The following is a 25,488-nucleotide window of genomic DNA, read 5'->3' as shown; positions in this document are numbered from 1 at the left end:
TAACAGGGCTGTGTGTAATTGCTAGAAGAATCCAGTGTGATAACACATGGGAAGTGGGAAGGCTTAATGCCTGCACATTGCATGTGTAATGTGATTGTATGTACCTAGAACTTAATTGCACACATTTAGCCAGAAGACAAATGGCATTACTATCTAAATGTAGTTATCAAACTGTAATCTTTTCGAACAATTCAAATAGCAAATGAATAGTTTTTTAGTTTTTTTTTTTTTTTTTTTTGCCTTGTTTTATATAAAAACACAGTTGGAGAAAAATAAGCCTGAGGGTGATATGTGTAAGAGTTTGTACTGGAATAGCGTGACTGGAGGGTAGAAGTGGAGAAGGTCTACCCTGGCGGTATTTCCTGCCCTGAGATGGAAATTCTTCTGTAAGGAGTAGAGGGATGTGTTGAGAGAACATTCTATGCCCGCTGCGGCACTCAGGATAAAATGTTTTATAGGAATGTCACTTGATGTTAGGACAAAGGTCAAAAATATTTTATAGGCATGTCAAGGGGAACTTAATAATCATACTTTGCACCCTTTGTATATTGTACAGTTTTAAAGAGCATCTCCACACAAATCGTTTCCTTTGGTGACTGCGACATCCATATTAGTAGGCAGGCCAGAGTATCCAAAGTCCCCTCATCGGTACCTAGGACTCCAGAAACAAGGGCCTTGCACAAGTTTACAGAGCGGGAGCTAACACGAGACCCCATCTCCCGCTGCTTATTTCTCTCTAACAAGCTCATCTGTCCTTTCATACGTCCACTGATCCAAGGAGCAGCCACTGACCTCCAGGATAGGAGTAAACTTTAACTTCACGCCAGGCTCCATAACCCTTTATGAGCGGTCTGGAAGAGAAAGAGAGAAGCCATCAAATCCGTTTCTCAGAAAACCGGGAATGCTCGTCTAGGAGGAGACCACAGCACAATGAGAGGTCTGCGTGGCGCTTAGCGTGGACGCTGGCACCGCTGGTGCCCGGGTGCGGAGGGCCGGCGGCCGGCGGGCTGCGGGGACCCGCGATCCTCCTTAACCCGCGCCGGGAGGCGGTGGCCGCGGCGGCGGGAGGGGGAGGGGCGCGGAGCGCGGCGCCGAGGCCGGGGAGGAGCCGGGGCCTGCAGCGGAGCCGAGCCGAGCCCGAGCCGAGCCCCGACGCGCTCTGTCCGCCTGCCGGCTCCCGGGAACCCCGACCGGCCGGAGCCCCGGTGGTGGCAGCGCGGGAGCCCCACGCGCGGGGAAGCGCGGCGGACGGGGGACGCGACTGGGGAGGCGCTGCCGCCCGGCAGCGGGTGACGGGAGCCGGGACCGCGGCCTCCGGGACTCTGCTGCCCAGGCCGGCCGGCGCGAGCCGGAGTGCGTGGACCCCACCCTCGGGGCACCGGGCGCCGGGACCTGCTCCTTCTCCCGTGGGAAGGAGGACCCTCCGCACTCCCGGGACAGCCAGGAGAGATCGCCGCAGGGCACGCGCTGTCCCTCCCACGCTGGCTCTGGAGGAGACCCCCAGAAGTCGGGAAGGGCAGTGGGACCTGAAGGACCCGGAGGGAGACCGCCCCGACTCCTCAACGCACTCCAGACAGTTCGGGACTTTGGAGGCAGAGAGAAAGGGAGCCGTGCCTGTGGAGTAGGCACCCCGCATCCCACCCAGTACTCACCGCGGAGAAGCGTCCTGACACGCACAAGCCAGGACCCTCCAGGGAACCGCCAGCAATCCGTTCCAGTTTGCTGGAGAGTGCAAGACCTCTCGCCCCCCAACTTCCGTGCACCTAGACAGTGGACCCGGGCAGAGCCCCTCAGCTCAGATCTCCAGCAGACAGAAAGAGCCCTCAGCCCCTGAAAGATCCAGTTTGGGGGGGAGGGGGATTCCCCCAAAGGGGAGGAGACAACTCCTGGTTGGGAGAGGCTCCTCCCCTCCTCCCTAGGGTAGCAGGCAGGGTGTGGGGGTGTGCCACCTTCCCCAGGTAGGTCCTCCCTCTCCCCCTCCTCCTCCTTCGGCTCCTCTTCCTCGGGGGACTCAGTGCCCCGCTCCAGCTTGGGAGGCTCCGCCAGGCACTGGAAGAGTCACAGAGGATGAGACCCGTCACCCACCTGTGAAGAGGGGAATCCCTGCAACCTCAAACTTCTGTACCAGGTGGTTTCCTCCAGTGGCGGCCGGGGGAACCTTGGAGGCAGGTTAGTGCTTTCTTGCATCTTTCTCTCTGTGGTCTTTACGCACCACTAGGTATGGGGAGCTGAAATGGTGGATCTTGGGGTTCATTCCTGTGGAAGGCAGAGTCCCCTGGGAAATGTCTTCTGATGGAGCTTCTGCAACTGAAACCCACATGTTGTTGCAGAGACTCTGAGAAACGGGCTTTTTAGATTTTGGAGACCAAAGGGATGGTCATTTGCAGTTCCTAGAGAAGTGGATGCTCTGTACTGAGAACAGACAACAGGTGCGTTTTCAGGACGCCATGGTTACTGTTAGTAATGCAGGACACGGCACAGCCAGAATCCCACTGCACTCTCCGCCTTCCGGTCTTGTCCTCTGGTGAGTGGACCTGCTGTGAAGTCATGGGGGCATCTTGTGTCTTGTCTAGGGCATGCCTTCGTCAGCTTAATGGCCCACAGAGGTCTTCCTTACAGTCTGATACACTGACAGTTTGCCTGTCTGTCAGTCTGTCCCCACCCACTCTCTCTATCTTGGCTACCAGGAGGCCCTTCTGACATCCCTGCTTCAGGCTGGATATCTGCCATCCAAGGGGAAATGTGAATCCACATGTCCCGAGGTGAGAAAAACACTGTCTAGGGTAGTGCACACTGGTGGGCTGAAGTCTTCCTAGACACTGGTTCTGCCTTAGTCCCCTACAAGTGGCCTGCCAGGAAAAATGAGAATGTGGCTAGGAGGCAGACAGTGTTTCCCAGTTTCCTCCACACCTCGTCTGCATGAGTTGACCACCGGGGAGGTCGGACCTCCGTGCAGTTTTTTAGAGTTTGCTTCCAGGAAAACATCTACTGGTCTCATCATCTCTCTTCCTGTCCTCTTGTTTAGTTCTGGGTCCCAGGAACCTTGTGGTGAAAATTTTCATCCTACCTTAAGGAATCATCAAAATCCAGACTCTTTAGAAAAAGCAGGAGAAAAGGCACGGAGGAATTTTCCTGGTTGAGCCAGGACTATGTCTGTAGTGGAGCTCTGAGTTTTAACCCGAGGTCACTACCTGTGGGCCTGCTCTCCGGCCTGGTCATTGGACCATGCCTCATCTTCTGTATGGGGTTTCCTCCCCGTGGGTTTCAGTGTCTGCCTCCCTAGGTGGGCCATGGACAGACTGCTCAAGTCTCTGCCGTCCACTTGATCCTGGAGGTTTCTGTGGTGGTGGTGTGTGAAACAGAGCTGTGGTCCACGGGTTCGATGGCCGTGCCGCAGAATGAAGTACACGTTTCTCAGTGGAAATGAATGTGGCTTAGTGTCTGTGTTGTGAGTATGTACATGGAGAAGGGTACACTGGTGTTCTCAGACTGCTCTCTGAGCCCTTAGAATCATTTCTGGCAGGCATGTAGAAGCAGGTGACCCTCTGCCAGGACCTAGGAGAGGTGAGGGTGCAGATGACCAGTGGGAGGAAAGCTTAGCCGTCCCCTCCCCCACCAGTGGGAATTCTCATGGTCTCCTCTCGGCAGTCAGGCCGTCATCCCTGGCAGCAGGGCAGCCCTTTCTCTGTTTGGGCCTGTTTCTTCCGGGACAGGTAGGAGAGCTTCATCGCGGTTGCCCCCAGTCTTTAAAAAGATGGGGATCCTTTACTTCCATGTCTAGGACTGCCTCTCCCACTTTTGAAAAGCAGATGTCTCTGGTGTAGCCGTGGCCTGTTTCTTACACAGCTCTTTGCCAGATGCTGGGGCGCCACTTCTGAGTGGCTCAGTGTGCACTGTCCTGTGGCTGCCCCAGGCGGACCCACTCATTCAACTGGCTCTGCTGGGATAGGAATCACTGTGGGGCGGGTTGGATTAACTGTGATTTGGAGGGTTCTGTTTTCCAGACTGTATCTTGCATCTAAATCCCCTTGAAAGACAGGGGATGATATTTCCGCCATCCCTTCATCCTTGGAGGTTTCCCGATCTTATATTAATCAGTACTGGGTTGATATGAACTCGAAGGAAACGTTTGAAATTCAGATGTCCTGACAGACTTTGAGATTTGATACCCTGCACCTTTGGTATTTCTAATGCTGCCTCTATGATCTGCTATAATTTTTGACATTCTCTTTTCTTTTTTTAAAATGACATTATGATATATATATATTTATATATTATATATTATATATATATAAAAACTATTTTCTCTGCAAGTATGCACACCAGAGAAGGGAATCATCCCATGGGGACTACAGTTATAGATAGATGTGAGCCACCATGTGGGTGCTGGGAATTAAATTCAGGTCCTCTGGAAAATCGCCAGTGTTTTTTTTTTTTTGTTTGTTTTTGTTTTTGTTTTTTGAGACAGGGTTTCTCTGTGTAGCTTTGTGCCTTTCCTGGATCTCGCTCTGTAGACCAGGCTGGTCTCGAACTCACAAAGATCTGCCTGCCTCTGCCTCCTGAGTGCTGGGATTAAGGGCGTGCACCACCAAAACAAAACAGAAAAAACGCTTCGGTGCTTGGTGCTGAACTTTGGGCAGCATGTGCATGTTAAACACACTGAGCCATGCATACAAGCCTACTGATACTCTTTTCTTTATTCAAAAATAAAGGTTCACTTACTAAGTGCTTTAAGCATATTAAGAAATATTAGACAATCTTCACAACAACTCTTTAGGAACAGTTAATTTTTATTTAAAGGAATTTTAAAGCTGGGTGGTGGGACACACCTTTAATCCCAGCGCTGGAGGCAGAGGCAGGTGGATTTCTGAGTTTGAGGACATCCTGGACAGAGTTAGTTCCAGGACATCTGTGTAGTTGTATAGCCAAGGTTACCCAGAGAAACCCCATCTTGAGAAACAAACAAAAAATTTAAAAAAAAGTTTAGATTTGTGTGTGTGTGTGTGTGTGTGTGTGTGTGTGTGTGTGTGTGTGTGTGTGTGTGTGTGTGTGTGTGTGACAGTGTCTCTATGTAGCTGTGGCTGACCTTGAGCTTACTATGCAGCTCAGGCTGGCTCAAACTCATGGCAACCCTCCTGCTTCATCCTCCCAGAGTGCTAGGAGTACATACAAGCTTGAGTCACTGTATCTAATTTTTTGGAATTTTTAATTTTATTTTACAGAGCTAGAAATTAAGATACAGAGATGTTAAACGACTTGTCCATCAGAGCTGGGCTTAAAACCCGGGCAACATGGCTGATCACAGGATACACTCTATCACTGCCCTGTTAGCTTTGGCATTACGTACAGCCCAGGAAATTATCCCTCCTGGGTACCTGACTTGGGTACCTCGTGGAGAACAGTTACTAGCTGTTTGGGTAAATTGGGCAGTACACAGAGCAGGTTCTTGTGGCTCTTACGGTCCCATACCTCCGGCCGTTCATTCCCCAAGAAGCCTTTCTGTTTGCCTTTGTTTGGTGATCGGCCTTTTCCCAGCACTGTAGTCTTCGTTAGCTGTCCCGTGGATGTGATGGAGCCTGCCCTTTGGCCGCCTTTCCCAGATTCTGTGTGTATTTCCTTTCAGTCTTCCAGCATGCCGAGGAGAAGAATGTGGCCTGACTCAGGTTCTGCCTGAGCCCAGTGGCACGAGGCCCACCTGGAGAGAGGTCTGGGTAACTAGGTTGGCTGGCCTGAGAAATGGAGCCACCTCTTGTTAGCTTTTCTAATAATAGCCTGGACATTAGCCTTGTGCCATTATTTTGGGGAGTGTGGAATGTGTGGCAGCTACGAGCTCATTAGCTTCGTTCCTGTCCCTCCAGGGATGCAGCCTCGGTAGGGGCTATGACTTCATTTCTTTTACTGGAGGGGGAAACTGAGGCATCGAGACTTCATCAGGGCGCGAGGGGTGGCTAGGGGCACTTAGTGAGTCAGTGTTGGGGTTGGGAATAGGATGGAGGAAGCTCCGTCAGTCTTCACTACCCTTTATGAATGGGGAAGTGAGGGAGTAAGGAAGTGAGCAGGCTAGCAGAGTGCCGGGAGACCAGGAGGACCAGGCCCTGTGAGCTTTGTGAAGTTATGCTGGAATGTACCCAGAGCTGAGGTTTGCATTTGGACGGAGGGCTGCCTGGGAGGGTAGTGGAGAAAGGCATCTAACCCCAGGGTCCTACTGTGTGGAAGGGCGCAGGACAGCTAGAAAGAGCTAGAAGAGGCGGGTAGTGTCTCCCTTTCAGGAATCCCTGGTGGTTGGCATGTGTCAAATGTAAGGCCTCTACATACTTCAAATCCACCCTCGTGCTCCAGGTTGGGGTTGAGAGCATTTCAGAGGAAATAACTGAAATTTTCTGGCCCTAAAGATGAGATTTTTCCAGGCTTATTTAGCAGGAGATAATAGGGACTAGGCTGGACTGATGCCCTGTAGACCCAGGGAAGGCAACACAGGAGGATTGCTTGAGTCCAGGAGTTTGAGACCAGTGTGGACAACAGACTTCACACACACACACACACACACACACACACACACACACACACACACACACACCCTGGGTGGAGGAGGCCAGTGGCTGATTGACTAGGGAGCAGGGTACTATCTTTCTAGGGATGAACTTGGTCCTTGAGAATTTGCTAATTGGCATGTCACCGTTGATCTTAGAGAACCCAGCTAAGGAACAGACACTGCCCAAGCTCCCTGCTGCAGTCCAGAGCTGGGATGTTTTGACACAGCAAAAGGTTAGAAGGTGTGTGGCTTCCTGGAGTGATGACATGTCCCTATTGTTTTCCAAGTCTCCAGGGTTTGGGACAAGGTGGCCGTATTAGGGTGAGAAGGTTGGCGCTGGTGAGGAGAAAGCTAAGGCTGAATGGGAAGGCTTTCTTGGTACAGGTTACCAACACAGCCCCATTGCTTTTCTCTGCTCCAGCAACTCTTGGGGTGCAGTTAGGTCTCTTGCTGCCTAGACCCTTGAGGCACAGAAGATGTTTCCTTCAGCTTTGTGGACTAGGTGTGTTGCCGGTTGGGAGCTCTGGGCCAGGTAACATGTGAGCACAGGTTGATTTCAAGGGTGGGACCTGGTCAGGAGGGGAGTGAATGAGAATTCTGACCTGTAGGGAGAGGGCAAGTGTCTATGGCGAAACCTCAGCTTGGGATGCAACAGGGCCAGAAAGGTACGTGGTGTGCTGGGGTGGAGAGAGGGGGGTCCTGCTTGAGACGGAGTCCGGGCCTCCCAAGAGTGAGTCTGTGCATCCTCACCCGTGACTCATCTGGTTGGGCACCTTTTGGCTATGGACTGAGAGAGACATCCATCACCCGCAGAACAGGGTTCTCACCAGCGTTCCAAGTTCTGAGGGGTAGCCTTGGCTGGTGCAGAGCGCTGTCCTGCTGCGCCTGAGCAAGGCATGCTACCTGGCATCTGGCATCCGTGCAGGCACAAACCTGTTAGACAGCCAGTGCTTGGGGGCTCGCTGGCCTCAGCTCTGCAAGGAAGTGCCGCACGGCTACGCGGAGGTTCCTGTCAGCCTTTGTGGACCCTGCAATATAGCTTCCCCCATCCTTCACCTTCCTCCACCAACATGCCACTAGCTACACCTCCCTGGTGGTGAGAGCCTAGGAGGTTTGGTTGGCGGCAGGACCGGCAAACATCAGGCGTGGGCGGAATCGTAGCTCTAGGAGTTTGCATGGAGGTGCAGCCCGTCTGCGTGCCTGGCTGGGAAGGAAGGAGGGAGGGGAAGGGCGGGGAAGGGGAGCCAGCTCTTAGCCCCACGGAGGCTATTTTTAGCCAGGCTATCTGATTGTTACCGGTGTGCACACAGCTGGGTGTCTCCCTGGCTTGGTGAAGCCCAGCAGGCCTGGGAGGTGGGAGGTCCTTGCTGATGACTTCTTCCTGGTGCTGGTGTCTGTGGGCGGGAGCCTGCTAGGGGCAGCTTTAAAGGTGTGAGGGTAGCTGTGTACTCAGGATCTGTTTCTTCTGTGTGACTTTGTTTGGTAATGTATGCCGCGTACATGTTGTGACCTCTGTGTGCGCGCTACTCACTGCCCATGTGTGAATCTTGTATCTTGCTGTTGCAGGGTGTCATTATTTGGTTATTTATTTATGTATTTATTTATTTATTATGGTGCTGGGGACCGAACCCAGGGTCTCAAGCAAGAGCTACACCTTCAGCCCCCTTTTGTTTTTTAATTTCTTTTTTTAAGTTATTTTATTTTTATGTATGTTTGTGTAACATGTGTGTGTGCCTCATGCTCTAGGAGGCTAGAAGAGGGTGTTGGATTCTCTGGAATGGGAGTTTATAGTTGGTTGTGAGTGTTGGGAATGGAACTCAAATCCTCTGCAAGAACGACAAGTGCTCTAAACTGAGCCATCTCTTGCCCCTGTCTTTTGTACTTGTTATTTTGAGATAGGGTCTCACTAAATTGCCTAGGCTGCCTCTGAACTCACTGTGTAGCCCAGGCGGGCCTTGAACTTGTGATCCTGTTGCCTTGGACTCTGAGCTTACAGACCTGTGCACCCAGACCCCCCACCCCTCAGTTGTTAGAACCTGCCCTTGGGATATGTCTAATATACCTTACGTTGGACGTGTGTGTGGCAAAGGGCTGAGTGCTCTTGTTCCGTACAAAGCATCTTTGGGAGTGGTGATGTATGCTTCACTGGTGCATGCTTGTGTTTGCTCCGACTGTCTTATATGTGCAATTGCTGTGTACTTGTGGATGCTATATATAAACATACAAGTGTCGTGTAATTGGAGAATGGACTTCAGCTAATTTTACCTGCTGTCTAAGTGGGGTGGATTTTTTTCTTCTAACTTATTCTTATATAGAGTTTAAAAATACTGTGTTGTGGGGCTATAAGGAGAATTGAGGGAATAGTTCAGTTTTTGTGGGGTGTTGATCTGATCCTGCGTGAAGGGAGAGGCCTTGTGGTCACACTCTCCAATAAGATGTGGGGTCTGAAGCACTCTGTCATCCGGTGGGTGGCTGGTGGTACTTGCACTTGGGATCATGGGTCATCTCAGGAGCTGTTCTCCAGTGGGCATTAAAGTGGGGAGAAACTGCTTGCCATATAGATTGGACGTGGAGTAGCTCTTGCCCCAGTAAACGGGAAATTGATCTGCCTTCCTCCCCACTTTATCCTCTTCCCTGCAGAACCCAGAAGTACAATGGCCTCCGACCTAGAGAGCAGCCTCACCTCCATAGACTGGCTGCCCCAGCTGACCCTCCGAGCTAGTATTGAGAAGCTTGGGAGCGCTTCTCAGGCTGGGCCTCCAGGGGGCAGCCGAAAGTGTTCCCCAGGCTCTCCCACGGATCCTAACGCCACCCTCAGCAAAGATGAGGCAGCAGTCCACCAAGACGGCAAGCCGCGGTACAGCTACGCCACCCTCATCACCTACGCCATCAACTCTTCTCCAGCCAAGAAGATGACCCTCAGTGAGATCTACCGCTGGATCTGCGATAACTTCCCCTACTACAAGAACGCTGGCATTGGCTGGAAGGTGGGACTGTTTCTGTGGCCCGGTTTGTACTTAGCTTCTAGCAGCCTTCTTCACATTTGTGTCTTCCTGTGACCTGGTCTGGCTCGTTCTGACCTGTCTCAGGGATGTCTAAACTCAAGGGCTCCTCTCTTCTGCCTCTGCTTTTATTTACTTTAGCATTAATCAACTTCTTCACAAGCTTTATCATGGGAACACTGGTGATGCCAGCCAGTCAGTGTAGTTATGCGATCTCAGGTGCTGTTGGTGACCACACCCTCTTACTCTCTGGTTCCCCCAAAGGGCAGTCTTGATTTCTTGTCACCCTGCAATGTTCAAGTCATTGAGCAAGGCAAGGCATGACTCCTCCTTGGGTAGGAAACTCTTCAAATTTCTGTAGCTTCCTTGTCTTCATTTTTTGAAATACTGTATATAGTAAGAAAAAGAGAATAACCAGGTCCTTTACCAATAGCAGGTTCACTAAGCAAGCAGTGAGGTTGTTAGACAGAAATAATGGAAAGAAGGTTGATGTTAAACTATATATTTTTTAGCCAGGTTTAGTCACATATACCTTTTTTTTTTAAAAAAAAAAAAGATTTATTTATCATGTATGCAGTGTTCTGTCTGCATGTGTCCCTACAGGCCAGAAGAGGGCGCCAGATCTCATTACAGATGGTTGTGAGCCACCATGTGGGTGCTGGGAATTGAACCCAGGACCTCTGGAAGAGCAGCCAGTGCTCTTAACTTCTGAGCTTTCTCTCTAGCCCTAGTCACATATATCTTTAATCCCAGCACTTTGGAAGCATAGGTGGGTGGATCTCTGAGTTCAAGATCAGTCTGGTCTACATGGCAAGTTCCAGTCCAGCCAGAGCTACATAGTGAGACCCACCCCCAACTCATAAAGAAGAAAAAGATGGAGGAAGAAGAGAAGGTGGAGGAGGAGGAGGAAGAAGAAGAACCCAAACAAAGACAAGAAAAGCCCCCAAGGATTTATTTATTTTGTGACTGTGGCTCAGGCTGGCCTGGCCTGGAACTCATGATGTAGCTGTAGCTGACCTTGAACTCCTGATTCTCCTGTCTTGACCTCCCAATACCGGGTGACAGGCATGCGCCACCACGCCAGGCTTTCTTGTAATCGTTTGGAGCAGCAGCTCATTTGCCAGCTGTCGAGTAGAAGTGGGAATTAAATGTGGATTTCTCACTCTATAAATCACCAGCCGGCTTACAAACCAGATGATGAGCTGAGGCTGTTGGAAGCATTCGATCTTCCCCTGGTAAATGTGTCCCCGCTAGGCTGCAGCTCTCAACGTGCCCACCGTGTGTACTCCGGCCTTGCCTCTTCTCCAGATGTGGTCATTCTGAGTGTTACTGAGAAAACGGAGCTGATCTGTACTGTTGTTTTGTGTGTGTGTATGTGTGTGTGTGTGTGTGTGTGTGTATACATGTTTTTGTGTGTTAGGGTACTAGAGGGCCATGGTGTTGGGTGCCACAGCACATGTGGAGGTCAGCAGACAACCTTGGGTGCTGGTCCTTGCCTTCTGTCTTGGAGGCAGGGTCTCTTGGTTGTTAACACTGTGTGATGTGTAGCAGGCCTGTGAACCGTGAGCACTGTCTCTGCCTCCCATTTGCTGTAGGACAGCACAGTGTTCCCTGTGTAGCTGCGGGGGTATTACAGAGCACCCTACTGCTCCCGGCTTTATGTGGGTCCTGGGGATCAGTCCTCACACTTGTGAGCTTTGCTCAGGGGGCCATCTCCCCACTGAATGATTTTGGTCTTGTCATCATATATATAAGCAATATAAAAATGCTGCTCTTTTGCTTTTCAGAGGGAATTGAGAAGTGAGGTAGATATGAATTTGAGGTGCTTATTCGTTGGTGTGTGTGTGTTTATGACGTGTGTGCAGAGTGTAAATACATGCATACCATGTGTGGCTATGGAGGTTAGAGGACAGCCTGGGGTATGATCCTCATCTTCCCGCTGGTTTCAGGCAGGGTCCCTATTGTTCACTGCTTTATGCCAGGCGGGGCTAGTGTGATCTTCCAGGTGTTCTTTTTTTGGCCTTTTTTTATTGTTGTTGTTTGTTTTTTTCTTTCTTTCTTTTTTCTTTTTCTTTTTTTTTCTCAAGACAGAGTTTCTCTGTGTATACCTGGCTGCCTGGAACTCACTCTGTAGACTAGGCTGGCCTTGAACTCAGAGATCTGCCTGCCTCTGCCTCCCAGTCCTGGAATTAAAGGTGTGAGCCACCCTCCCCCCTCCCCCCTGCCTGGTTCCTTCCAGGGATTCTTATGTCTCCACTTCACATCTAATCCTAAAACCTCTGAGATTGCAGGTGTACTTGGCTATGCCTAGTTAATGTGAATTTCGGAGATTTGAACTTAGGTAATTTAGGTCTCTTGCTTGGGTGTTATACATTTTATCCACTGAACCATCTCCCAGCTCCTACTTATAATTTATTATTATTATTGTGTGTATGTGTGCATGGTGTGTGCGTGTGTGCATGAGCGTGCGTTTGTGTGTGCGTGTGCCGTGATGTGGAAGTCAGAGGATAACTTTGTAGGATTGATTCTCTCCCTTCCATCTGAATGTGGGTTTCAGGGACCAGGTCCCCAGGGTGAACCATCAGCCTGTCAGCCCCCCACCTCCCATGGTCTCATCCTGTAGCTCTAGTTGTCCTGGAACTCACTGTGTAAACCACAGTAGTATCAAACTCACAGAGATTCACTGGTCTCTTCCTCCTGAGAGCTGGGCTTATTAAAGCATGCACCTACGCCTGGCTTATTTTTTGAGAGATGGTCTTTTCATGCAGTCCTGGTTGCCCTAGAACTTATGTGACTGTAGACCAGGCTGGCTTCCAACTTGTGGCCACTCTCCTGCCTGTGTCTCCTGAGTGCAGGGCTTACAGGTGTGGGCCACCATGTCTGGCTGTTTTTGCTGTTCGTTTTCTGAGACAGGGTCTTACTATGTAACTCTGGCTGTCCTGGAACTCGCTATCACGAGGCTAGGCTTGACCTCAGTGACCCTCCTGGCTTGAGGCATTTATAACTTGTTATCACTTTGGTAGGAAGCCTGAAGAACTATAAACTTTCAGGAGCACCTGGTCACCATGCCCCTCGCCAGTTAACTCTGATTTCCTTTCACACCCTCCGCTTTCTGTGTGTCGCTCCCTCCAGCAATACAGTGAGGAGGTGCTGAATGTGCCCTGGAACTTCACTGTGTGCTCTTCTGTGTCCTTTGGAAAATACTGTGGTTTGCCCAATGCTAGACCTAACTTGCTTCTTTGCTTCCCCAGAATTCCATTCGACACAACCTTTCTCTTAACAAGTGCTTCCGGAAGGTGCCCAGACCTCGGGATGACCCTGGGAAGGTGAGACGCTGGGGAATCAAAGGAGAAGGAAGGAGAGTGAGGTAGTTTACACTCAGAGTCCTGTGGCTGTTCTAATTACCTAGAGGAGGAAACCGTGTTAATTTTCAAAGCATCTCTGTTTTTCCTCAAAGGAAGAACATGGTTGCCAAGCTTCTGATTCCTCACGAGAATGGGTGACTAAGGAAGACAATGAAATCTTTTTGTTTTTAATAGGGATGTTTATGATAGAGTTGATTTTGAGGTTCTCCTTCCTCTTCCTTCCTTTCCCTCCCTCCCTCCCTCCCTCCCTCCCTCCCTCCCTCATTTCTTCCTTATTTTCTTTCTTTCTTCCTATCTTTTGAGACAGAGTCTCACCGTGTAGGCCTGGAACTTAATATGTAGACCTGGCTAGCCCCCAACTCAGAGATTTGAGTGGTGAGATTAAAGGCATATACCAAGATGGGCGTGGTGAGGCACACTGTTATCTCAGCACTCAGGAGGCAGAGACAGGTGGATGTCTCTGAGTACAAGGCCAGCCTGGTCTACATAGAGAGTTTCAGGACAGCCAGGGCCTAATAGAGAGACTCTGTTTTAGAAAACAACAAACAAGCAGCAAAGGCATGCGCCACTGTGGCCAGCCTCTCTCATTGTGTTTGAGTTAGTCTCACTCTGTAGTGGCACTTGTTCCTACATGTAAAATGTTGATTAGTCACTGCTTCTTCTTCTTCTTCTTTTTTTTTAGTAATACTTTTATTTTACAATTAATTTAATTTCACATATCAGCCATAGATTCCCCCATTCTCCCTCCTCCCACCCCCCCATTCTTTTTTTTTTTTTTGAGACAAGGTCTTGCTGTGTAGCCCAGGCTGGCCTTGAACTCGCCATCCTCCTGCCTTAGTCCCTCCTGAGTGCTGGGATTTCAGGTGTGTGCCAGCATACCCAGTTTACTCACTAACTTTTTGGAAGGTTTTCTATGCAGAGTCTTCAGGTTTTGCCTTCCAAAGGGGGGGGGGCGTCATTCTCCCCATTTGACAGATGCTAAGGCCCACTGGACTTTTGCTTCAGGTCGTAAGGGAGAAAGGGCTTTCTGGCCATTTCCAGCTCTCGACACAATTACCATTGCTCGTCTGCCCGGTTGGGACCTTTGAGGCTAGTGTTCGGACTGGGGAGTGACCTTGGGGACACATCATTCCTCACGGGTTCCCGGCTCCCGAGGACTCTGTCTGGATGCCCAGCCCCGCTTCTTCCCTTCTCCTCCTTGCCTTGCCTTGGCTTCTCTCCGGCTTGGTCTCACTTCCCTCTTCCTCTCTTCTGGTCTGTACTGGGGAGTCCAATCTGAGGCGTTGTCCGAGCTAGGCCGCCATTCTACACCGGGTCGCATTCCCAGCCCCGCCCGCCCGTTTTCAGCGTGACTGCTGTAAGAAACTGCCTGAGCACTTGTTTCCAACGGGAACGTCTATAGGTAATGCTTTTCTTCTCCGTGGGGTTGGCTTCTCCTTCCAGGGCTCTTACTGGACAATTGACACCTGCCCGGACATTTCCCGGAAGAGAAGACACCCTCCAGATGATGACGTAAGTTCTCTCCCCTTGGGGACACCCTTCCTTGGGTTTTAGTCATGTCTGTGGTGAATGTGGGTTACCACTGGCAAAGGGGAGACGTTTTCATGGGCTCCGGGTGGGTGTTCACCCCTCCTTTCATAATTCTCAGCTGTCCCAAGACTCCCCAGAACAGGAGGCCAGCAAAAGCCCCCGGGGAGGTGTTCCAGGGAGTGGAGAAACCTCACTGCCTCATGAGGGGAATCCTCAGATGTCACTGCAGAGCCCCTCCTCCATGGCCAGCTACAGCCAGGTAGGACGCAGGGGCCACAGGCCCGGGGCAACCGCTGCATGGTTGAGTAGGTTCGGATACCGCTCTCTTCACAGTTACATGCTAAGGACCGGGGATATGCTAGGCAGGTAGATTGGGAAAGAAGAAAAACGCAAAAGAGGGAAACCCAGCCAGAAGGGAGGAGAGGGAGCCGACGGAGGAGACAAACGGATGGCAGAATTTTGATCAAATCAGGAAAATAAGTGGTGAGAAGAGCAAGAGCCCGGAAAGCCACCGCCGGGAGGGGGAGGCAGGAGGACCCTAGGAGGGTCCTGGGGAAGGAGTGGGTAGTGATAATAAGGAGGCCAGATTCAAGACGGGAGCCGGCCAGGAAGAGCAGGTGACGCTGTGCCACGGGCCAGCTGGAGAGGGTGACGGGGACAGGCCTGAGAGCCTGGTGGCCTTTGGAGGGTTATGCTGCTTCAGAAGGGACGGAGCTCACCATCCTTACCTGTTTTCGTAGGGCCCTGGGTCTGTGGATGGCGGAGCAGTGGCCGCAGCAGGGGCTCCAGGCCGAGAAAGCACAGATGGTGCCCCTTCCCTCTACAACACCAACCACGACTTCAAATTCTCCTACTCAGAGATCAACTTTCAGGACCTAAGCTGGTCCTTCCGCAACCTCTACAAGTCCATGCTGGAGAGGTCCTCCTCCTCCTCCCAGCACGGTGAGTGTGGCGAGGACGGGCAGGTGACATCCTGAGAGCTCCTTTCCTGCTTTCCTCAATTTTCTGTGACACAAGGTCTCTCTGCGTAGTCCTGGCTGGTCTGGAACACGCTATAGACCAGGCTGGCCTCAAACTTACAAAGATCTGCCTGGCTCTGCCTCCTGAGTGCCGGGATTAAAGGCTCTTTATATTGTCGAATAAGTGGTAACATTCTCTTCTCTTCCAATTTTCTGTTGTTGTTTTTTTTTAAATTACATTTTAGCACACGCACTTGTGTGTTTGTGTGTGTGTGTGTATGTGTTTGTGTGTGTGTGCGCGCGCGCTGCACGTGCCACAGCACACGTGGTCAGAGGACAACTTGTGGGAGTCAGTTCTCTCCTTGTACCATATAGGTCCCAGGGATCAAACTTGGGTTGGGTTTGGCAGCAAAAGCGTGTACCTGAATGTGCCATCTTGCCAGCCCCCTGGTTTCTTGTTTTTTTTTTTTTTTTTTTTTTTTTTTTTCCGAGACAGGGTTTCTCTGTGTAGCTTTGGGCCTTCCTGGAGCTCACTCTGTAGACCAGGCTGGCCTCGAACTCATAGAGATCCGCCTGCCTCTGCCTCCCGAGTGCTGGGATTAAAGGCGTGCGCCACCACCGCCCGGCCGGTTTCTTGTTTTTAATATGTAAACTGATTACTTGTCAGAGGAAACAGGACTAAAATGTTTGGTGCCAGACAGCGGATTCAGGGGCCGCTGGGTTATTATCTTCACAAGCTGAATTGGAGGACCATCCAGAGGCAGAGATTTCCCCCACATGCCCTGCCCCAGTGCTGGGGTCCGACCCAGGGTCTTGTGTGTGTTATGTGAGTGCTCTCCCACTGGGCCACACCTCTACTTCTGGGGTAGAGATTTTATGGCCGTGAGCCAGTCATTCAGAGTGTGACCACTAGGGGACAGTAGTAGTACTCTTTCCCCAAGAATCCTTCCGCTTTGTTATAAATAACTTTTCTTTTTCAGTTAGTAAGTTAGATTGAGACAGAATGGCAGATAGCCCAGGCTGGCCTTGAGCTTGAGACAATGTAGCCAAGGATGACTTTGAACTTCTAATCCTTCTTCTCCCACCTGAGTGTTGGGATTACAGGTGTGCTCTGTTACACCTTGTTTATGTGCTCCTTCCTCCTCCCAGACCTCCTCTACCATCCTCCTTTCCTGTTCCCTTCTCTCCCTTCTCCTTCCTCTTTTTTTTTTTTTTTTTTTTTAAGACAGGGTTTCTCTGTGTAGTTTTCGTGCCTGTCCTGGATCTTGCTCTGGAGAGCAGGCTGGCCTTGAACTCACAGAGATCCGCCTGGCTTTGCCTCCAAGTGCTGGGATTAAAGGCGTGCATCACCACCACCCGGCCAGAAAACAAAATTTAAGAACAGTATTTCATGATGTTTTAAGAAACTTAATGACTGGAGAGATGGTTTAGTGGTTGAGAGTTTATGGCTTATTCTTAGCCATCCTGAGCTGTCTTGGCCTCGGGCTGCAGGCTACTCCTTTAAGTTGGCTCTTCCTTGCCCAGTTGGCTTGGGAGATCAATTAGTCTGTGTGCTGCTTCCCACCCAAGCTGCATTTCCTGGTCGTGGAAGACCAGCAGGCAGGACAGTAGAGGGCTGCAGAGACAACCAGGAGGAGCAAGCTGTGCTTGCTTAATAGCTTTGTTTTAGTTATAATTTAATTTTTAAATTTCATCTGCTATGTGACTTCCTTTGAAAATGATTCCAGCCCTATATCTAAATCCCCTAAAAGTAGCATGAAAAGTCACCAATGAGATTTTTAAAATTTTTTATTAACATTTCCGTGGTCACCAGTGGGTCAAAGCTTTCCTCTTATTTAACTGCTTTTCCGGTCTGTTATTTCCAAGGAGGGACATGGGGTGCTTGCAGTCACAGAATATGCTCTTGTCCTTTCAACTCTTCTGCCCGAGCTCTCTCATCCTGAGAGATGTCATTTAGTGAAACTATATAGCTCAAATCACTTACCTACTTCCTCCTCCCCCTGCAGGGTTTTCCTCACTCCTGGGAGACATGCAGCCTTCTAACAACTACTACATGTACCAGCAGCCACCACCTCAGCAGCAGCAGCAGCCACCACCGCAGCAGCAGCAGCAGCAGCAACAGCAGCCGCAGCCGCCGCCACCCCAGCAGTCACAGCCCCAGCAGCCCCAGGCACCCACTCAGGGCCCCTCCGCTGTAGGGGGTGCCCCTCCACTGCACACCCCAAGCCCCGATGGTTGTACGACACCAGGGGGAAAAACAGCTGGAGCCGAAGGCTACGGACCCCCCGGTGTGATGGCCATGCATCCTCCCCCACTGCAGCACGGAGGCTACCACCCTCATCAGCACCATGCCCACCCCCATCCTGCCCAGCAGCCGCCGCAGCAGCAAGCGCAGAGCCAGGCGCCCATCAACAGCTCTGGCTTTGGTGAGCACGGAGGGGACAGAGAAAGCTGGGAGGAGGGTGAGTGAACAGAGTTCTGCCGGCGTGGAGGAGCCGTGGGTGAAAAAGCTAACAGCTGGTCTTTTAGGTTCAGTCTCTTACCCTCTTCCTTCATCTCAGCCGAGGGAAGTTGCTACATAAAGCCCTGTGTACGGAGGATTGAGTTGGGGATTTCGTTGTTTCCCGTTTCATATTCATAGATGAATTAGCATTGGTTTGTATGAACTTTGCCTATGAACTGCTGGTGCTAAAAGAACGGCCACTCTACCATTCCTGAATCTCCGGTGAGGGAGTGTCCGCAGCTCTCTTGGCAATGCCGCTGTTAAGCTGGGTGGGTAGCTGTGAAACTGGCATGTGTGGACTGCTCTCTTCCACCCTACCTCACTGCCTGCCTCTCTCTCCACAGCCTTTCCTCCAGACTGGTGCTCCAATATCGACTCCTTAAAGGAAAGCTTCAAAATGGTGAACCGGCTCAACTGGTCGAGCATTGAGCAGTCCCAGTTCTCAGGTTAGCGCTTTAGGTCCACTCCGGGGCAGAGGGGGGTACTAGGACCCCGGTGATGCCCGAATGGGCGTGGGACCGAGACTTTCATCACTTCTGCATGTTATACAAGAAAGATATAAGTGTTTTCAGATTTGACTCAGATGTTTGCCCTTGTTCAGATATTACAATGCTTTATGCCTGTCATCTTTTGTCATGGGGAAGAGGAAAGGCTCTTGGGGATTCAGACCCTGGACCACAGTTTTGTAGTTATGCTTCCTGACAGAGACGATAGTGAATTATTCATTAAGTCACTTGGAACACTTTTATCCATCAGGGAGATGCAAATTAAAATAAAAATTTGGCAAGGAACAAACAGAATGGAAAGTTGAAAGGAGAAACTGTAAAAAGATGAACTCCTGGCCTCTGGATGGTCATTTTGGGATTCCCCTTTAAGAAAAACAACAAAGTAGTTTCAGTTTTGCAAGAAGCATTCTTAGCTAGAGTGAAATGAGTAGGCTTATTTCTAGTCTATTTTATTCTAAAATTGTGAGTACAGAATAAGGTTAAAGTAAGCAGTAAAAACTAATTAAAACCTAGCACATTTAATGATACTTGTTGTCATATCACATGTCAATATATACTTACATAAGCAAAAAAAAAAAACGGAAAAAGGTATAAGTCATTATTGTTAGTGCACAATGCTGGTGGTCCAAGATGAGAGGGAACCGTGCCCCAGGGTGGCGTGGTGGTGGCTTTGGTGGCTAGCTGCTCAGGGTTGCCTGGCTGGTGTTCTCATTGTAGAGCTGATGGAGAGTCTACGGCAGGCGGAGCAGAAGAACTGGACCCTCGACCAGCACCACATCGCCAACCTGTGTGACTCCCTCAACCACTTCCTCACCCAGACTGGTCACATGCCCCCGCAGGGGGGCTCCCACCGGCCACCTGCCCCTGCCCGCATCACTGACCCCTGTGCTCTCACCAGTGGCAAAGCGGAGCCATCCATGAACCAAGGTACTGCACAAAGCTGCCAGAGGAGTGGACTGGGAGGGAAGTGAAGGGTGAAGGGAGAAGAGAAATGAGGAAGCATCATACAGGCAGTGACCAGGCTGAGTCCTGGGACCCGTTTATTGACATCTGTCGACTCAATGAACTCCTGAAGAACCACAGAAGCAGCCGGCCTGTTTCTTTCCATGCCTTGGTTTGGGAGATCAAAACTACTAATTAAAAAGGGAGGGGATTTATTAAAGAAAGTCCTTATTCCAAATTGTCCCAGTAATAATCTTCACATGAGGAGGGGTGGGGGCGGTCAAGCAGGGAAAAACAGATTGATGATCATGTTTATCATGTTTCTGGTTATTCTCAGATCTTTGATATTTCACAGTTCTAGGATCCATCCCTTTTCACCCTAAGAACCAAAGACTGGTAGCTTCTGCAGAATGCTTCCTGCTTGCAGGAAGAGAGACAGAGACTGATGGGACAGGGAACATGTTCTTTCTTCCTGCCTTGTTGACTACAATAGTCCCCTAGTCAAGTAACTCTGTTTTGTTTGGCAGTGAACTCTTATGGGCATCCACAAGCCTCCCATCTCTACCCTGGCCCAGCACCTATGTACCCAATCTCCACCCAGGACACAACAGGATACAGCCGCCCAGGTAAGAGCAGAGGGTTTCACCAGCAGGCAAGCACGCTCATCTCTCAGTGTTTTGCTTTCTTTCGGAATCCTCTCTCTGCCTTCTGTCTGCACCTGCTAATGGATGAGGGCATGGTTCCCAAGGCTGGAGGATGAGACGCGATACCCTCTAGGGAGGTGTACATCCGGTGAGACTAAGAAAGGCCGTTTTATTTCATTAAATTTGTGTTGTTTTATAGTGCTGGGAGTGGAGCCAGGACCTCACTCACACTAGACAAGGGCTTTACTTCTGAGCTACACCTCTAACTTGGGATTGCTTTAAAATTACTTCTGGGACTGGAGAGATGGCTCAGTGGTCAAGAGCACTAGCTTTTATTCCAGAGGACCTGGGTTTGATTCCCAGCATCCACATGGCTTACATGGCTTACAATGGTCGACAACTCCAGTTCCTGGGGATCTGATACCCTCTTCTGGCCTCTGCTGGCATTGCGTGAATGTGATGCACAGACATACATGCAGGCAAAACACACAGACACATACAGTTAAATAATTTTTAAAAATTACCTTGTAACTGCAATACTGAAAAGAAGTAAAATTATAAATGTTAGTAAAAGATAACTGTGAGGGATGTTTATGTCCAATTTTGGAATCAAGATGGAAGACAGGCAAATGAAATGAATGTCTGTTTTCCTATCACCTGACCATTAGTATCAGGGATCTGGGGGCAAACTATCTTTTTTTTTTTTTTTTTTTTTTTTTTTTTTTTTTTTTAAATATTTGTTTTTTTGCAGTGTTGGGGTTAAACTCTTGTATGCTGGGCAAGTACTGTACCACTGAGTTGCTTCCTCAGCATGGGATTGAACTGTCTTTGATGGTGTGGAGACACTAAACCCCTTTAGATGGTACACTTGCACAGATTTCTCATGTTTAAATGTATTTCAGGAAATTCACTGTTGTCATTTTATTTGATCACAAGTAGTTCAGTTTTGTTTTAAAGATGTATGTATTTATTTATGTATGTATTTATGTACACACTGTTCCACCTGCATGTATGCCTGCACTCCAGAAGAGGGCACCAGATCTCTGGTGGTTCCTGGGAATTGAACCCAGTCCTCTGGAAGAGCAGCCAGTGCTCTTAACCTCTGAGCCATCTCTCCAGCCCCAGTATTCCAGTGTTTAGGGTGACGTCTGTTTCTTTGTCCGTGCCCTGCAACTGTGACTTTCTGTGCTGCTGTTTCATATGAGATCACCTTCTTGAGTTATTTTGTCAGAGTTTATGGCATGTGCTTTGGTGTGTTTCCTGAGGTGTCGCTGAATGAATAGTCTGTAACAGAAAGAACCACAGGCTGATCGTCTGGTGCTGTCTCTGTGTCCTTCCTGGTGTTGTTGGGGCAGAACACTCCCCATCTAGACTGATGGACTTGCTTCTCATCCAGCTTCCTTTCTGGTCTGTCTTTCTTCTTGACAGCACACCACATGGTTCCGCGGCCGCCCGTCCCGCCTCCTGGTGCCACTGAGGAGATTGCTGACGACTTCGACTGGGACTTGATCACTTAGTGAGTCAGATGGACGTCAGCCCAAGGCCTGGTGTGGATTCTCGCCGTGGCGGAAGAACGGTCCCCGCCCATCCTCCCCAAACCTGTATATAGATATATAGCTTCTGTCTGTTCTCTGTCAGAGAAGCCACCGCGAGATGCTGCCGAAGATACCCTTTCCTTCCTCATTCTCCGGTTCCCTCCTAGTTCTTTTATTATTATTCTAATTATATTATTGTTATTATTGGTTATATACTGCCCAGTCTACTGCCCCTCACCATGGGCTATGCCCTCCTCTTTCCTATTTGAAGTCTTCAAGATGCAAGATGAGGCCGTGGTAGCTGTAGAGAAAGGTTTCAAATTCGACTTCAGCTTTCTCTCTGAGAAACTCAATGCTGCTTCCACCATTCAGCTCTAAATTGTCTTCTGTTCCTGTCTGTTTCAGGCTGGCCTGGATAGGCCTCAGCGAGGGGAGGGGTCTAAGACACTGCTTAGCAGCCATGACTTTGCAGGTTTTACTCATTGGTGCTAATTGTGTCCTGAACTCTTCCTTTATGCACCCAGTCTTTACTTCTTCTGGCAGTCCTCATTCCCCATGAAGGGTGGACTTAGACAGCTGAGTTGAGGAGAAAGTCATGGAGAAGTGACAGGGTATAAATCTGCATGAGGTTGGGTGTGCACTGCCATGTCAGGGCATCCCTGGCCTCCTCCTGCCATGTCAGGGCATCCCTGGCCTTCTCCTCCTATGTCAGGGCATCCCTGCTTCCTCCTGCCATGTCAGGGCATCCCTGGCCTCTTCCTTCTATGTCAGGTCATCCCTGGCTGCTTCCTCCTTCTATGTCAGGGCATCCCTGGCTGCTTCCTCCTGCCATGTCAAGGCATCCCTGGCTGCTTCCTCCTGCCATGTCAAGGCCTCCCTGCTTCCACCTGCCATGTCAAGGCATCCCTGGCTTCCTCCTGCCATGTCAGGGCATCCTTGGCTTCCTCCTGCCATGTCAGGGCATCCCTGGCTTCCGCCTGCCATGTCACTCCTTGCTTCTTATGTCAGGGCATCCCTGGCTTCCGCCTGCCATGTCAAGGCATCCTTGGCTTCCTCCTTCTATGTCAGGTCATCCCTGGCTGCTTCCGCCTGCCATGTCAGGGCATCCCTGGCCTCCTCCTTCTATGTCAGGTCATCCCTGGCTGCTTCCTCCTGCCATGCCAAGCATCCCTGGCCTCCCTGCCAAGGCATCCCTGCTTCCTCCTGCCATGTCAAGGCATCCCTGGCTGCTTCCTCCTGCCATGTCAGGCATCCCTTGCTGCTTCCTCCTGCCATGTCAGGGCATCCCTGGCCTCCTCCTGCCAGGTCAGGGCATCCCTGGCTGCTTCCGCCTGCCATGTCAGGGCATCCCTGGCTTCCGCCTGCCATGTCAAGGCATCCCTGGCTTCCTCCCTCTATGTCAGGTCATCCCTGGCTGCTTCCGCCTGCCATGTCAGGGCATCCCTGGCCTCCTCCTTCTATGTCAGGTCATCCCTGGCTGCTTCCGCCTGCCATGTCAAGGCATCCCTGGCTTCCTCCTGCCATGCCAAGGCATCCCTGGCTTCCTCCTGCCATGTCAAGGCATCCTTGGCTTCCTCCTGCCATGTCAAGGCATCCCTGGCTTCCTCCTGCCATGTCAGGGCATCCCTGGCTTCCGCCTGCCATGTCAGGGCATCCCTCCTTCCTCCTAGCTAATACTCTCAGGTTAGCTTGAATGGGAGGGCATGAGGACCACTGTTCATCATAGGTTCAGCCTCTTGGAAACACTTTCAATTTAAAGCATTTGGCTTTGGGAAAAGTTCTTTCTGAGAATTAACTGTGGCCATTACTGCATACGTAAACTGTCTTCCATCTTCTTTTCTCCTTCAGCAAATACAATGTTGTCTTCCTGTAGCTGTTTGTCCAAATCACCCCCCTGTCTTATTTTCTTCTCCCATTTTCTGGCACTCTCAAATGACAAGAGGAAGCGATTCTCACTCCGAGCCTTTTCAGGTCCTGGACATGCTGCGGAAGCCTCTTTCCTGTCACAGCAGACTCTGCCCGCAGTGTTGCTGCCAGGGGGTGGGGAGGAGGAAGGGATTGGCGCAGACACGGGCAGGGACCCAGGGACCGTTTGTTTAACTACGCAGGCAGGGAGCGCTTCTCTTGAAATCCCTGTCAGCGGGACTGAAGCTTTTGATTCTGGCAGGCAATGAAAATCGTAGGAGGGACGTGAATATGGAGACAGGATGCAGTAAAGGCAAGGGACTCCCGGGTGTGGGGAGGAGTAACCTCCCTTAACAGCAAGTGGCCGTGACTTACTGCTGCAGAGTTCTTAGTGAGTGTGTTTGTTGAATTTGGCTTATGAGAGGGAAGACCAGTTTACCTCCATTTTTCTGAAATGGACAAAATACGTAGTTTAGACAAGGACAATCTCCTTGTGCTTTCTGATTTTTGTTCCTTTTCTTTTCTTTACCCATGATTTCCAAGATACTGGGCTTCCCATCCTGATTTCCCCCTCATCGGCCCCTTTCCGTTCTTCAGAAGGGGGTTAATGTATGAGATTGGTGAGGTCCAGTGAGGCTAGGTGAAGGGGCAAGGCAGGGCAGTTCACTAAAGAGCACTTTATTTCTTTTGAAACCTTTGTAAGGAAAAAAGAGGGGGGCGGGGTATAAGAAAAAACAAATGCCCTACAACACAGTGGAGGATGGTACTGGAGAGCATTTGGTGGGGTTGAAGTATGATCAATGTTTCCCACTGGGGAAGGAGTGTTTCTCTCGAGGGTGGCGCATGCCATTGCCGGGTGCCCAATTAGACATCTCCTTGTTCCTTCCATTCAGGTGTATTCTACACAGCTCCCCTTTGGTTTTCCTCAACATCTTGCCTTTTCAGAGTAACACTCCTCTTTCTAAACACCTTCCTGGTCAGATCTGTACAAGGTTGGGAAGGGTAGGCTGAATCATACTCCTAAATGCCCCTGGCTCCAGCATGTCTTGAGAACTAGTCTCATGAAGGGCCCCGGTGGGCAGCCGGAGCAGCTGACGTATGGGGCTGGGGCCTGGAGACTGGCCTTAGGCCTCCTGGGGTTCCAGATCTCCTCCACCAGGCTCAGGCTTGGAAAATGGCACAGGACAAACTTGATTCCCTTTGGGCTTCAGTTCCCCATCCCCTCCATGAAGTGGAAAGAAAACTACTTTATTTTGTTGGTCCAGTGTTACTGGACGTGAAGTTTAGTCATTGTTATTGTCTTGGGTGATGTGTGCAAAATTGTAGGAGTCACTGCCTGTAAGAGGGAATAAGGGAAAAAGCAGAGGAGAAGGACAAAAGGAGAAGTCATTTGGTATTGATCTACCTATCCTAGGCTTCCTCTCCTCAACTCCCATGTTTCTGGTTTGGTGAGTTCTTTATACCACCCATAATGCTTTGCATTGGTGCAGGCTGGGAAGAGGGTGTATAGGCTCACAACTTGATTTTTTTTTTTTTTTTGCATGCTTTCTTAATAAAAAAAAAAAAAAAAGGAATGTTTCCAGTTCTTATCTTATTGGTACTCCTCTCCAATTTCTTTTTGCCAGGGTGGGAGAGGAGAAGTGTGAAAGCGCTCGGCTCCTGCTGGCACCCTGCCACCCCTCGCCCATCCTTGCCACCGGGGTTGCTTAGCTGACCCTGACTGTTTGTGAGAGTGATGAAAAAAAGAATTAGACATGGATTTCACAGTTCGTCTTTAAAATGCTATTAAGTGTAGTTATATCTTGTTGGCAGTCGGTGGTGAGCAGGCCCACCAACATGTTTGCGTATTGTTTAAAGAGTGGACACAAAGCCCCACCCTGACCAAGAGTCTGTTTGCATCTGATACCTGCTGAAAAGGAAAATCCAGTTTTCTCTAGTGGAGTGACGCTGTGTATATAAACCACACTCCAGGGCAGGCCCCATGCCGGGAGTAGCTGGCCAACACGGAACAGACCCCATGTTTTTTATGTATGCTGTTGTTGTTGTTTATTTGTTTTTGTTTCTC

At 50.2% G+C, this 25,488-nt stretch overlaps 1 protein-coding gene across 4 annotated transcripts; it reads left to right on the top strand.

Annotated features, from left to right (window-relative positions):
• Nucleotides 1-1,321: 1,321 nt before the first annotated feature.
• Foxj2 (forkhead box J2) lies at nucleotides 1,322-23,689 on the top strand. 4 transcript variants are annotated; one of them, XM_037204165.1, is made up of 13 exons: nucleotides 1,322-2,169; nucleotides 2,331-2,524; nucleotides 9,173-9,519; nucleotides 12,786-12,860; nucleotides 14,343-14,411; nucleotides 14,548-14,688; nucleotides 15,170-15,371; nucleotides 17,395-17,850; nucleotides 18,236-18,337; nucleotides 19,115-19,324; nucleotides 19,867-19,965; nucleotides 21,412-22,502; nucleotides 22,824-23,689. In XM_037204165.1, the coding sequence occupies exons 2-12, from the start codon at nucleotides 2,464-2,466 to the stop codon at nucleotides 21,498-21,500; spliced, it is 1,851 nt and encodes a 616-aa protein (XP_037060060.1). In that variant the 5' UTR covers nucleotides 1,322-2,169; nucleotides 2,331-2,463; the 3' UTR covers nucleotides 21,501-22,502; nucleotides 22,824-23,689. The 4 variants fall into 4 exon arrangements, with proteins under 4 accessions (XP_037060060.1, XP_037060062.1, XP_028713659.1 ...); XM_028857826.2 differs by having other exon boundaries at nucleotides 1,326-2,169; nucleotides 17,395-17,814; XM_037204167.1 differs by lacking the exon at nucleotides 2,331-2,524 and having other exon boundaries at nucleotides 1,323-2,169.
• The last annotated feature ends 1,799 nt before the right edge of the window (nucleotides 23,690-25,488 follow it).

Source organism: Peromyscus leucopus, chromosome 3, assembly GCF_004664715.2.
Source record: "Peromyscus leucopus breed LL Stock chromosome 3, UCI_PerLeu_2.1, whole genome shotgun sequence".
Classification (NCBI taxonomy): domain Eukaryota; kingdom Metazoa; phylum Chordata; class Mammalia; order Rodentia; family Cricetidae; genus Peromyscus; species Peromyscus leucopus.
The sequence above is the reverse complement of the archived record's forward strand: the minus strand, read 5'-3'. Positions and strand labels throughout refer to the sequence as shown.

Bases quoted from the DNA above. Each gene is read 5' to 3' on its own strand.
- Foxj2 (XM_037204165.1), top strand. From the start codon at position 2,464: ATGCAGGACACGGCACAGCCAGAATCCCACTGCACTCTCCGCCTTCCG. The intron at 14,412-14,547 runs GTAAGTTCTCTC...CATAATTCTCAG, and splicing joins GACACCCTCCAGATGATGAC to CTGTCCCAAGACTCCCCAGA. The intron at 19,325-19,866 runs GTACTGCACAAA...TTTGTTTGGCAG, and splicing joins GGAGCCATCCATGAACCAAG to TGAACTCTTATGGGCATCCA.